The sequence below is a fragment of the Haplochromis burtoni genome, unplaced genomic scaffold (assembly GCF_018398535.1).
Source record: "Haplochromis burtoni strain Fernald_Lab_line unplaced genomic scaffold, NCSU_Asbu1 Contig_130, whole genome shotgun sequence".
NCBI lineage: Eukaryota > Metazoa > Chordata > Actinopteri > Cichliformes > Cichlidae > Haplochromis > Haplochromis burtoni.
In genome coordinates this window covers 160,202-174,084 of record NW_024582491.1, presented here as the reverse complement: position 1 = coordinate 174,084, position 13,883 = coordinate 160,202, and the positions used below count along the sequence as shown (strand labels likewise).

Here is a 13,883-nt window from a genome sequence, read left to right as displayed (position 1 = left end):
GCACTACTGCCCTCTAATGGTGGGGGAGGGACTCCCAAGAAGACTAGCCAGCCCAGTTTGTGCCATGTTGATCTGACATGGCCTAATTTTAAAATGGGGAGAGAAAAAAAGTGCTTCAGGAGCCATGTTTTTAAAATCTTCTGTCACAATAAAGTGGCATCGCTCCGAAAATCTGTTACCAATAAAAGCAATAATGTTCACTTCGAACTACATACTAAACTTTAATGTTGCCAAGCAACTATGCTCTTATCTTCCACCTACATATTATGGGATGTGCAGGAAACTGCTTTTCCTGCCGGTGTGACTATAAAAAGAATGAATGTTAAAGCATCAGTTGTTCTGAGCACTTATGTTGATTGTAGGTTAATGGCTGTGGTTTCCCACAACAGCAGTTCTGTTCAGTATAATACGCCCATTTCATAGCATATACTCAAAACCTCCTCAATGCAATGGAAGCTGCAAACACCCTCTTAAACACAAAGTCTGTAACATAACTCATCAAATCCATTCATTCAGGAAACCCAAACTTAAAGTTTTAATCTTTCTGAGACAAACCAAGGCTCTCATTCATTTACAGTATTCAACAGATTCTTTTACAGATTACCTTTTGTTTTGTTTTTCTTAGTTAAATCAATAAAGATATATCTCAGAGTATACGATACTCAACTAAAAAGTCACTTAGTTGCTTGTTGTGATGCCATGCAAGTCAATAAATCTTCAGTCAAGGCACACAGATTCCATCAAATCACTGAACAAATGAAACATCAAACAATTTACTGAACTCTTGGCATTAACTTGCATAGACTAAAACAGCCCTCAGACCTCTATGTTGATCTTAGCAAAGCGGTAGTGCAAGGAGGTGGGGTTCCGAAGCAGCAGCTTTCCTTTGTGTTCGCTTGTCTGATTGAGGAGGGTATTAAGGAGCCCAGCAACGCTCACAAATCCAAGAGCCTCCCCGCAGCCTGCAGACATGGAGAAGTCACCCTGAGTGACCCAGCCCACGGTCACCCGGGAGCAGTGAGAGGCAACACTGGGCAGAGGATCCGGCCACAGCCCTAGGACGAGGTCTGAGGAAGACTCCGAGAAGGATTTAGGGTCTTTGGATGCGTTGGTGTCTAAGTCAGAAGCAAAGATGAGGTCTGCCTTCTTGCCATCAGGCTTATCAGGAGTTACAGAGGGTGTTGCAGTCTTCTTAGGGTCCTTTTTTCTGCGTTTAATTCTGCTTTTAAAGTGGTCTCTGTGTGGTGGCTCCTGAGGACCGCCAGTTCCTTGTCGATTTCCTAGCGCCTTTAGGTCATCTGGAGTTGGTACGCATAACATGGCATGGTACTCCGGTTTGCCCTTTGACGGCAGCGACACATGCACCCACACCAGACTCATCGCATGTGCTGACAGGAACGACGTCACAGCTTCACAGCTGATAGGCGGTAGCTCGCCAACACGGCATGGCCTCTGACCTTTGGATGTTGTGGGTCTGCACCAGGCAGAAAGCAGCTTCAAAGCCTTTCTGTTCCTAGGAAGCAAAAAAGAAATTTGTTTAAAAAGCCCCATTTAAATCAGGTGATTAATACTAAAAGGAAAAGTAGCATTTTCATTGGCCCCATTAGCCATCCTCATAGACCAAATTTTGTTGGAGAACATTTTTAATGCCTAATGTTGAAAACAAAAAGGGAGCCAATGGACGGTGAAAATCAATCCAATTTTTTTCCCATAAAGTCAGTCATTACTCAAAGCTTATGTGATGGTTTTATGAGGATAGATGCTACTTTTCCCCTCCACTAATCACAGTGATGTATTGCAGCAATTTAAGGCTGGATGTACTTTGGGTATTCTCATCGGGGACATTATGATGAAAGGGGGGTAAGACTGGAGAAGCAGCATGCATCAAAGCTGTCAAAAGCAGCGATTGTGTCTCTTAATAAAAAATACAAAGAGGAGGAAAGAGATGATTGGAGTCCACGGCCTCCCAAAAACACAGCACATTAATCTCAAGGGACTCTAAAAAGTCTGCTGCATTAATATTTCTAAAAGTGCGATTTAGACGTGTGTGATAAAGGCACTTTGGGAGCACCAGTGCGTGTATGTTAGTGTACACGTCAGTACTGATAAAAGTTTATCTTCACTCTAAGAAAAAAAAAACCCACCACAAACGTTTAAAACATGTACCTCAGTACAGTGAATCGGCTCGGAGGTTTTGTTATGCTGATCGCCTGTTGTGATGTCCTCTCCTCGGTCACAGCGTCAGCCTGTGCTGTGGTTCGTGTCTGGCTGCCTCCTTCCCGCACGATGATCTCCCACTCCTCTGCCAGCTGTTGCCAAGGGCAACGGAAAGGAGCCACACAGCCATGCTTAATGTAATTGGTCCTCTTGGCGGGTGGATGCCTACGGAGAGGTCAAAAGGGCAAACCTTGTCAAACCATTGGGCAACCTTGCCAATTTATGCAAGACATCACAAGTGTCGAGCAGTGGATAGAAGGGGACAAGCGACTTTATTAGCATCTCATCTGCATGGCGACAGAGATCCGCATTATGAAAATTAACTGGGTCACATCTTTGGAGTGCTTCCTCTTATCAAAACCTCTAATCTACTGCTGATCTCACCACTCAGGCTGTAGATTATGAATATTATTACCCCCGTTTATGACTTTACACTAAAAACAGAACACGGCGAAGAGTTTTTAGTTCCAATAAAGTCTCATTATCACCTCAGCTAATGTTTATGTAACTGAAAATATTTTACCATCACATTTGAAAGATTGCTTTTAACGTTGCCAGCAGTTAATTAAAACAAATTGGAGAAACATATCCAACATGTATAAACGACTTTGAGATTCTGGGCAAGTTCTTAAGATTCTGTTTTCTGTCTGCAGGCTGACACAGTAGTTAGACGCCAGAATAATATTACAAGATACACAAAAGCTTTGGCAGGACAAAACGTCCCCACTGAAAACGGACCTCACCATGTTTGATAAAAATTAATCACACACTGCATTAATATTTTTCTTCCTTCCCTACTCAGTATCCAGCTGACCTTTTAAACTTGTTCAGCAGCTCGGCCTCCTGCTCCTCCTGAAAACGCATGCCTGCGGGGCAGTCTGGATAATCACGGGGAAAGTGAGGCGCTGCTTTGTTTTGAGAGTGTTTCAGACTCATGTTGAGTCCACCTATGCGAACTCCTCTGTACACCTGCAGGAGGGAGAAACAACAGAGAAGAGATGGATTTTTAGCCGACTTCAGAGGTAAAGCAAATCTGAGGGCTTCAGTCAATTCAACTTTATTTATATAGCACAACAGTCACCTCAAGATGCTTCATTTTGTAAGGTAAAGGCCCAGTGTTATAGCATATCTTACCAACATCACTCTACATTTTCAATAAAATGAGGAAGCAAATATAAAGTGAAAGCCCGAGAATCTCTGATATCACCATCTGGCTTATTTGCAACCAGTCTAGGTGATCCTGCCTTAAGCAGTTGGGTAGTAGGTTATCAGATGAAGGTGGTTATCGACATGTCAAGTGTGCTTCCTTTCATGCAGTTTAGGTTATTTGGGGGGGGGGTTAAACCAAGAAAAAGATACAGTGTTACATTTTTCATCTGCAAACCAACAGACAAACAAGAAAAAGAAGAAGTGACCATTATTAAATGTTTCTGCTTCTAATGTGCACATGTATGTTCTGTGGAGTCAGGATTCAAGGAAAAACAACTGATTATTAACTCTGAGCTTACAGTCCACAACAACTTGATGGCAAACAAGTGGAAATATAGTTACCAAGTGACCCTTTATTGTATTTTTTTTTTTTTTTTTTAAACAGGCTAATTATAAGATCACTTCCTGAACAGCTGACAAGCAGATGTATTTTTCTATTCTATAGTTTTATTTTATCATACACAAAGGGGGAAATGGTCATTTGATCTCCTGCAGAAACTGTAAGTTAGTTTAATTACAAAGAAATTAACAGCCTTTATTTTCATGGAGAGAGTTGGAACATGAACCAAAATCCAGAGGAAATAAATTACAAAAGTTATGCACTGTTTTACTGATTTACGAGTGAAATAAATGTGAAGTAAAACAGAACTTGCTTACTAGGTTTGCACTCATCTTTACAGCAGCTCTAAATGCTTTACATTTCTTGGCTGATTCTTGGTAACTCAAAGCATACGCTCCCTCCACAGACTTCATATTGAGGATTGAGAACTGGTTAGCTGTGATCTTAATGAGCTTCTTTTTTAGCCACGTTTGGGTAATGGTCATGCTGGAAGACCCATCCTTTAGCCGTTTTCATCCATGATTTTTATGCCAGAATTCTGGATCAAATACCATTTCACTCAATGACATGTAAATCAATTTATAACATATGTAATGCATTTATTCTTGATTTTTGGTTGATCTCCCTCCATTAAAATTAAACTTCCATAAAAACTGCTAGTACCTAGAAGACACAACTATGGTATCAATTTTAGATCCTATGTGGCCTTGTTGTCAAGTTACCACATTCACAAGATTGTCAGAAAACTTGACCTCTGAACTTGAGGTCAAGATGAGCCATATTCGAACTTGTCCAAGATTTTAAATGGTATCAATTTATCGGATCCACACTGGCCACTGCGCAGGGTGATGACAAAATCCCATTAGTGTTTTTCAGCTGTGGAGGAACAGCAAAGAGAGAAAAGCTACAAATTCAGTATGGGATCAAATAATCATTCCCCCCCACTGTATCTGCTTTTGCCCCACTCAGGGTTCATACACATTTTTCAGGGTCAAATTCAAGCACTTTTTAAGCACATTCAAGGTCAATTTTCAAGCTTTTCCAGCACATTACCAAAAAAGAAGAAAGCATGTTTCACTTTGCATCACCTCAGTAAGACCTTGTAAAAATTTAAACAAATCATCTGAGGTCGATTTAAATGTCTTTTGTTCCCCTTTTGTTAAAAGAGCAGCACACAAAAATACAGAAAAAGGAAACGGTTGCCTTACATGCATATAGTGTACAAACTCAAAAAAACACATTCCTCTTAAAAATTAAGATGTGCAAATGTGAACAAATCAACTTGTTGAGATCTTCATCTCCACTGTAAATAAACAACAACCCAGAAAACAAGAAAACTGCACCAAACACCACAAACACCAACAAATTAATGTCTTCTCATCAGATATTGAAGCTTCTTTCCTGTGTGACAAAAAAAATAGGAGACAGATGTTTGTTTGTTTTTTTGTTCTTTTTAACTAGTTAAGCACCCACGCCCAGGAAAATGGTAAATGGCCTGTATTTGTATAGCGCTTTACTTAATCCGTAACTGGACTAACCAATAGTCCACAACTAGGAAACACTGACATTTTAAGTTAAAGTTTGAAAACAGTTTAAAAAACAAATACCCCATTCCAAAATGTCTTGTGACGATCTCATTGGCTTAGGGAGTGATGATTAGGGATGGGTATCGTTTAGGTTTTATCCGATACCGGTGCCAAACGGTACTTTTGAAACGGTGCCGGTGCTTAAACGGTGCTCAAACCGGTGCTTAAAGAATGGAGAACACAAACTTTGTCCAAAAACCTCTCATGTTAGCTGTTTTCCACTTTTTCTTTGGTCATTTTAGCCTTTTTGGCCAGGGTGAAGGGAGTATCTGCCATCAAACAAGAAGACAGCCGCATGTAGCTATGACGGTGTTTGCTAGTTCACCTTACATGCATTAATGTAATAACGTGGTTAGCCTACTCAACGTAAATTACACACGAACAACATGAAGCTACTCACGCAGAGAAGAACGGCTGCTGCTGCATCATCATCTATCTTTCTGCTACACTGGCAGGGCTAGGGGCCAGGACTCTCTCTTCGGGTTTTTGGGGGATGTTGCTAACTCCGGGTCCAATAACAGGCAACCCACCCGCAGTAGATGTGCTCGGTGTGAGGTCTCGCAGCAAGCTATCAAATACGGCGCATTTCTCGGCTTTTAAAAAAAACCGCTATGCGTCGCCAGGTGTTTCATCGGATTCGAGGTGTTACCTCCTTTGACAGTATCACAGTATCAGCTTAAAGCACTTGTTGCAGGCTGCTGAGTTTGCATCTTTTGCTGTGAAGTACAGCCAGACTTTTGACCGCTTCGCCTTGGGCATTTTTAATCTGTAGCTCTGCTCTAAAAGAACGTACGTACCTGGCCCCGCCTACTATCCTCGGAAACGTAAAATGATTGGCTAGAATCTAAAGTGTATCACACTCAGGAAAAAAAAGCACCAAATAAAGCACCGAAATGTGCGCTGCTTTTCGGTCTGGTTACTACCTTTTATGTCAGATACCGGTACCCATCCCTAGTGATGATGTCATAGGGAGATCTTAAGAATCTTAGGTGCTTTGATGCGTTTCCTTAAGTAGGGGTGAGAAACAGCAAGTTTTAGTTCGTTTTAGCAGCATCTGTGTTTGCAGCCTACAAACGTTCACCACAGAAACAAAGTCATCGTATTGAAACTCCAACATGTTTCCAAGAAAAACAAACAAACAACCAATTCAAAAAGATTACTCCGCCTCTCCTTCCTGGCGTGGCCAGCCAATTTCCCCAAATGGCGTCTCATCCTTCCAAAGGGCGTTAGAGGAGAGTAGGAATGAAAACTACTCTTTTTCATCTCATCTTTACAGAATTTTTCCAAAACATTTTCAAACATTCAGATCTGTCTTTTATTTTGTTCTTGAAACCTCCACTGTAACAAGAAATAAACCACACCACAGTGCACTCTGAAGCAAACTAAAACTCACTATATGAGTTCGCAGTACATCAACCCAACAACACAGTAAATAAGTAAACGTGGCAGCATTCGATTTAACCAAACCAAGTAGTGTGAAAGCACCCAAACCACTCCAAGGAAAAGTAAAAATACTCCAAAACGTATTACCAGTGGGATCCAGAAGGCCATCCCCCAGCCTTTGGGAAGCAACAGGTCCCATCCAGCACCCCACGAGCTCATCTCATGCCCAACCTGCTTGCCCGGCTGCTCAACAAGGAGAATGGGGACACGACCCTGCAGGGGAGTTGGGCTTAGCCTGGAGCCTGGCACCAGCACCTCACTCCTCATACGGTTCAGCTCCTGCAGGCGGTAACAGAAAGTGTGACAAGTAAGAGCCACATGTGCTCTTTCAGGAATGGAGAGGCTTACGCACGATACGACGACAATGCTAGTGGCGAGAGAATAAGCTACCTGCTCAGATATCTTGTTATCGGTGACATTGTCTCGCACAGACTGTTCCCAAATGAAACTCTGACAGCAAGGCTCTGGTACTCCCTCCAACATCAGCTTCTGCCTCTTCTCTTCGTCCACCTCTGGAAGAAACACACATACATGGCATACCCCTATATAACCAGCATCACTAATGTGAGGTGAGACAGAGTCCTCGACCTCTGCTTTATGATCTAAAATTTTGATAAGCAGGTGATTTATCAATGATTTAAAAAAAAAAAAAAAAAAAACGTTGTTACATCTGCAGAGTTTTCATTTATGCAGCCAAAGTCATGTTTGCATCTCTCACACTGGGTTTGGCCTTAATAGAACTTGATTTGCCAAAATAATTCAAAACACAGAGCGTTAAAGTAATAACATATCACGCTGCAATGCAGCGCTCTGCTGGGAAACCTTGGGTCCTGGAATTTATGTGGATGTTACTTTAACATATACCACCCACATAAGCATCGGTGCAGACTAGCACACACCACCATGGCAACAGCATGGCAGGTTGTTTTAATGTTGCAGCTGATTAGGGATGGCCACAGAGTGGTCAATCATAATGTTATGCCCCTGTGGGTCCCATTTCACCACTGATTTACCAAAGAGGAGCAAAACACCCATCTAGTACAAGAAAATCTGTACTAGATGGGTGTCTAGTCATCTGTATAGTCAATAAAGTCCAATATGAAGATTTAAACCTGACTTAGTTCAGATGCTAGACATCAAATATGCATTTTCTATAATAACTCAGTACTCCTACTGTAAAGCAGGATGAGGTAAAGAAAAATAGTACTGAGCAATATTACCCAGATATCACAGCAAACCTGTTTATCAGAGCTCCACCCACATGAACAATAAAAGGTTCCCAATTTACACTTATTACAGCCTCATGATGCTGCGAAGCCATTAAGGCTGAGGGAAAATATGAAGGCATAAATTTATTAGCCAAGCAGTTCTATTTTTAATTGTAGAATTTTCCTGTTTATTCATATGTTCACATATTTGTTGTTGCTTTTCCCTCACAGTCTGAAATATGCCTGATGATCAATTTCATACTGAAATTTGATAAAAGAAAAACTAGAAACTAACAGCTTGATATAAGACATTGAATATCAAGTATAATAATTATGTTAAGATAACAAAAGAGACTTTTATTCTATTTTTCCATTTATGCAATGAGAATGGATCATGAATATGGTACATCCGATTTAAATCACTAAAGGGCCCTTTTAAAAACAGACCTCATCTTTCAAGCATCTTCTCATAAGTCAGCTGTTGCCGGTCACTAAGGGTGTGTTTGGAGTACAGGGTTCTGCCAGGATTCGAACCTGGAACATCTGCATGGCGAAGCAGAGGCTCCCCGGAGCACAGAACCAGATGTGTACTCACTGAAACAACCTCAGGACCAGAAACAACAGACTGACTCTCTGCCATGTCAGATTTTGCGGCAGGAGAGAAGCAACAGTGTCGATATACTGTGAGATGTACAAGTACTCGACTTTTAAAACCCCTTTCCCCTCCTCCACCGTCATATCTGGTATATCTGATTTTACCTTGTGCCTGCTTTACACAAGGCAAAGCTTTAACTCTCTTTCTTGGTAAAGTGAGCCTCGGGTCATCCACAGTCAGACCCAGCACCGTGCCTGAGGGGAGCTCGGCGGTCGAATAGATGCCTGGGTGAACGACAGTCAGGGTGAGACAGAAAAGCCTGGACACACAATCAACTAGCAAAATAAGTAATCAGGGATTTTAAAAAGTAGAGGAAAAACAAACCTTTCAGGATGTTAAAGATATCAGCTTGTTGTTGATGCAGAGTCATTTTGGCCTCATCTGAGCAGTGCTGAGGCCACCAGAGGGAGCACGTCTGGGATTTCGGCACTTCCTTGTTTACGAAAAACAAATTCAAGCATGAAGTGAAAATGAAAAACGCCTTTTGGGAACAATTCAAGTTAATAACATAGTACAGTTCTTACATCACAGCCTGTAGCAGCTTCTAAAGTGTCTACCAACACCGAATGGGACTGTGGTCCAATCAGCCGATAGCGTACAATCTCCATTGTGAGATCGCTGCACGCACACACACAAAGAATAAAGTGAATGAAACAATCATCAACATCTACAGTAAAAACCAATCTCCTAAATAAACGTTCAATCAAACGCTTCGGTTTGTTCCTGAAATGACACAAACTTTATAACTATTCCATTTGAGCTGGACCTCCAGCTCACTGGGGTGGAGCGTAATCTTGTTCCATCACCCAGGATCTTCTTTGCAGGGGGTCCAGTGGCATCTTTACGGCTACGCTTTCTCTTGGTTCCAGGTACCGGCTTGGCCTCAGGTGTGTTTTCAGGCTCTGACTCTGCCTCCAAGGTGGGATTAACCTCTACTGGTGCAGCCGGAGGTAATACAGCCTCACAACACTGACACACAGTTTGTAATTCAGGCAGAAGATCCTGGAAGGAGGATACCGTATATGGAATTAACAGTCCTGCTGGAGTCATTTGTAAATGTAATAATATCAAGTAAAAATTCAAAAGGCCAACCATAAAAATAATTTACAACCAGCAGACCTCTAAAACCAGTCACACCTGCTTAAGAGTGGGATGAGCCCAGATCCACAGCTGCCTGTGCACTGAGCCCTGTGTGCGGGGTCTCCAGAGGAAGGTGACGGGCCCCAGGGGCTGTGAGGGGTACCGTCCAGCTCTGTACACCATGACACTGCCCTGTCTCCTTCCTGACAGACACAGTGCTGCAGCAAACGTAGGGCCTAGAAAAGAAAATCAAAGGCATATAACTACACTACTTAAACTAAATGTGTAAGTTAGCAGGAGTTGCTGATAAAAACCCGTCTGGTTCTTTTGCCATCAGAACTATTGTCTGAAGGCAAAGAGAGAAGCCCAACGGAAAATCTCAATTATTTCTTACCTGCTTCCTTGCTGGTCAGCTGTGAAAGAGCAGCTAGAAGCTTGTCTTCGTCCCCCTGCAGCTCTATGCAGCAGTAATAAGAGAGATCCTGAGCAGAGATAATGCAAAATGTAAGCTGATGTTCCAGACAGCGACATTACAGTACGTAAAAACAAATTATTCACAGAGTCTGTGTGAACAGCAGGTGGTTACCTGTAGGAGGCAGTGGCTGCTCATTGCTCTGTAGCAAGCCCGGTAGCATTTGTATGTGGGCCTGTCCCCGAGGCAGTAACCCCACTTTTTAACCATGTGGAAGCGCTTGGCGTGCCAAATGTGCGTTTCCAGCCAAATGTTCTTCCGCTGACGGCGGTTGAACTCCAGCAGCAGGTTTCCGTGACGCCGCCGGGCCTTGCGGCTCTTGCTCTTTGCTTGCTCCTTCTTCTTTTTGGAGCCAGCCTGGAGGCCCTTCTCCCGCTGACAGAGGAAGGACAAGTGAGTGGACATGTCCCAGGTACTCAGAGTGGAGGACTTTGTATATAAAACAAGGGTATGGAGGTGTTTGTGAGACATTCAAGTGCTGAAAATAAAATACGTCCAGAAATTTACCATTCTGTTGGCCACCTCTCTCAGTCTGTGAGGAAGCCGCTTGGTGTTGTGGCTCATGGCTCGTCTCCTCATGTGTTTGGGCAGAGCTTCAAACACACGGCTGCTGCTTGTGGTCTTTCTGACAGCTTTCAACATGGCGCTCACCTCTGCAGCCCTGGCCCTTGCAAAAGCTCCAGCTGAGTGAGGAAGGTAAAGATGGAGATGGAAGTCATTCACTGGACCGTAACTGTTCATGAATACCTTTACAATTCATTTCTTTCATGACTGTCTATGCTCTGTATTAAACTTAATATGTAAAAAATGTTGAGATTTTACCAGTGACGTATTTGGGCATCTCCTTAGTGTAGCCACCACCATCTTTATGGTGTCCACGGACCCATCCGCTCTGGTGGGGAGTTTTCTTCTGCCTTTCTGTAGAGGGGTGCACCTCCGAAAGACCACCTTTGAGAGGATCAGCATTTTTTCCTGTCGGGGTCAAACAAAAGTGAGAGTGAGTCAAGTGTGGTCTGCCTCTACAAATTCGTGAAAACTTGCCCAACTTAATAAGGCATCTAACATCTTTGTCCTCTTGTTTATTCTGTTTTCACATGAATCTCATCATAGAAACAACCTTAATAAGAAGGGATTCCTCCCTTGGAAAAAATATGTTCCCTATATTCACTGTATGAACAACACATGACAGAGGAAGATGAGGAACTAGAAAGAAAACAAAAATTTGGAGGGCACTTAAAAAAGTTTTAAAGAAAAAAAAAAAAATCATAAGAACCAAGTGACAGACAGTCCATAGGGAAGACTCACAAAATCTTGAGATACTCCTACCAGAGGTGCAACAAAACAAAGCAACAGTAAACATTTTCTCGAAGGTCTCTTACACATGAAATAAATTCTTGCATAAAGTTATTAATGTCAATTGGAAAAAGCTATGTTAAACAGAAGGTGCTAGACCTGAACTCAGGTTATTTCACTATAAATGCTCTGATTTGTCCCAAATTAAGTGTGACCATGGACAAGGGGGTCCTCTAGATGCCCGAAATGCCCTCTAGATGTCCTTTGGACAGAGGCGGTGCCTTACGATACCAACTGTCTGCCATCTATAATCCAGTTTTGAGATCCCTTTCCAGACGCCCTAACGCCCACTCACATCCTTGGTCATCTGACCTCAGTAAGTCACATGACAGGGTGGGGCTAGTTTTCACAGTGGGTTCACCCAAAACCTTGGCTGATTGTGACCCACACCCGTTTTCACACCTTGGCTCATGTGATTACGTAAAGGATTAATAGGGGGTCCATGACCCTCTTGGGGGGGGCAGTCCCATAGGGCTTAAAATCTGGGACTCTCCACCATTTGACCCTAGAACTGAAAAAGCTTCTCAGATGAAACGTCTTCAAGAAACTTAAAGAAGTCCAGATGCTTTTCTTTCCAGGCTCCTTAGACTATGATGAGCTGGATGATTGAGAACCTTCACAGACAGATGCAGTCCTATAAATGCATACATGTACATAAGTACTCAAAGCCTTTGCTCAGGACTTTGTTGAAGTCTTTTTGAGTTTAAGCTCTGCACACCTATTTTTGGGCAGTTTCTCTTATTCTTTTTTGCAGACCCCCAAGCTCCATCAGGCTGGATGGGGATCAGTTATGTTTGTTATCTTGGATGTGTGCTTAGGGTTGTTGTCCTGTTGGAAGATGAACCTTCATCCCAGTCTGAGGCCCAGAGCGCTCTGGAGCAGGTCAGCATAAAGGATGTCTCTGTACACTGCTGCACATGTACAAACATCCCCCAGCATGATGCTGCCACCACCATGCTCCACTGTTGGGATGGTACTGGCCAGGTGATGAGTGGTGAATTTACCACAGGTGGGCTCCAATCAGCTATGAAAACAGTCGATCAGTTGAAACAGGATGCACTTGAACTTGACTGTGTGTCATGGCAAAGGCTGTGAATACTCATCTACAAGTTATACCTTTGTTTTTAGTAGATTTGCAAGAATTTCAAGCAAGCTGTTTCACTTTGTCATTATCAGATATGTTATGTACAATTTAGTCCATTTTGGAATAAGGCACAACTAACATGTTTTCATGAGTCTTCCATGACAACACATGGAACAATTGACACACTGTGAATACTTTCTGGACGCACTGCATGGCAAGTAGCAGAAATATCAGATATGACATATATCCATTTACTTAGACAGGAAGAATGTTCTGTTGTGTTTGATATTTAATGTATAGCTATATCAGATACAGTCATGTATGACCTTATCTTTCAAGTATGTATGATACAGTCCAAGGAGAGCAAAACTGTTCAGTTCACCTTGGCTTTATTCTGCTTATGTGGTTCATATTATCTGCCGGTTTAACTATTTTGGCAGTAAATTTTTATACAAGAATCCATTTCATACGTGGAAGAAAACACATGTGTGCTTTGTTCTGCATTACTGTAGGGGACTCGCTGGCCGTTCTTCCAGTTTAATATGTAATAGGCTACGTGAAATAACCAGGGAAGGCAAGAGTACCGGTGCCAGGGGCGTCTGCTCCATTCTGCGTGCTGCTCTCCACGTTAGATGAAGAAGATGGATACTGCACACTGGCGGGCTGATTTCTCATCTTCTTCTCCCGCATTTTGACTTTAGCCGCAGACATTTTCTGTAAGATACAATAAGACGCTTGAGACCTCGCTATGTGAGCAGCTTCTAACCCAAACAGTTGAATGCTGAGCTAAAACGCAGGCTTGCTAGCAACGGTACCTGGCGTAAAGTTGGGGAGTTGTTTTAACTAACAAAACCAAAGAAAAAACATTTCTATACCAAACGTACAGAGGAATTACACTTCATAATGTTACCTCAAGGTTCCCCAGTGTGATGTGTGTCAGAAACGCTGTTCCAGCTGCAGGGACCCTCTAGTTTTAGGTTTAGCAACCATGTGAGGTTCCCTCACGCTGGTGCTGGTCTTGTTTGCTTCCGGATATGACGTGTTCAGGGGGCTTTGTAGAGTATTCGCGCGTCAACAAAAAAATCTAATAAAAACCAAGGTACGTTTTCGTAAGATTGTGTGATATGTTGTCACTATTGTCTCTTACTTGAGTTTTTAAATGTCTGAAGTGACCAGTTTTGGAACTAAAATCTGTAAAGGGAAATGTGTTTGCGCATGTGATATGTCTTTTACGGT

The 13,883-nt window shown here is 42.5% G+C and overlaps 1 protein-coding gene across 1 annotated transcript; it reads right to left on the bottom strand.

Moving 5' to 3' along the window:
• Nucleotides 1-78: 78 nt before the first annotated feature.
• On the bottom strand, nt 79-13,693 carry pop1 (POP1 homolog, ribonuclease P/MRP subunit). The gene is made up of 16 exons (XM_005930160.3): nt 13,558-13,693; nt 13,232-13,361; nt 11,033-11,182; nt 10,718-10,893; nt 10,325-10,585; nt 10,133-10,220; nt 9,796-9,974; nt 9,398-9,660; nt 9,183-9,276; nt 8,983-9,091; nt 8,763-8,882; nt 7,186-7,307; nt 6,883-7,074; nt 3,032-3,186; nt 2,167-2,382; nt 79-1,513 (listed from the first exon to the last, which is right to left on the bottom strand). Exons 2-16 carry the CDS (start codon nt 13,356-13,358, stop codon nt 817-819), a joined length of 2,949 nt encoding a protein of 982 aa, XP_005930222.1. The 5' UTR covers nt 13,359-13,361; nt 13,558-13,693; the 3' UTR covers nt 79-816.
• Between the last annotated feature and the right edge of the window lie 190 nt (nt 13,694-13,883).

Bases quoted from the DNA above. Each gene is read 5' to 3' on its own strand.
- pop1 (XM_005930160.3), bottom strand. From the start codon at position 13,358: ATGTCTGCGGCTAAAGTCAAAATGCGGGAGAAGAAGATGAGAAATCAG. The intron at 3,187-6,882 runs GTAATACGTTTT...TCCCTCCTGCAG, and splicing joins TGGCCTTCTGGATCCCACTG to GTGTACAGAGGAGTTCGCAT. The intron at 2,383-3,031 runs GTCAGCTGGATA...ACCTCTCCGTAG, and splicing joins CTGCTGAACAAGTTTAAAAG to GCATCCACCCGCCAAGAGGA.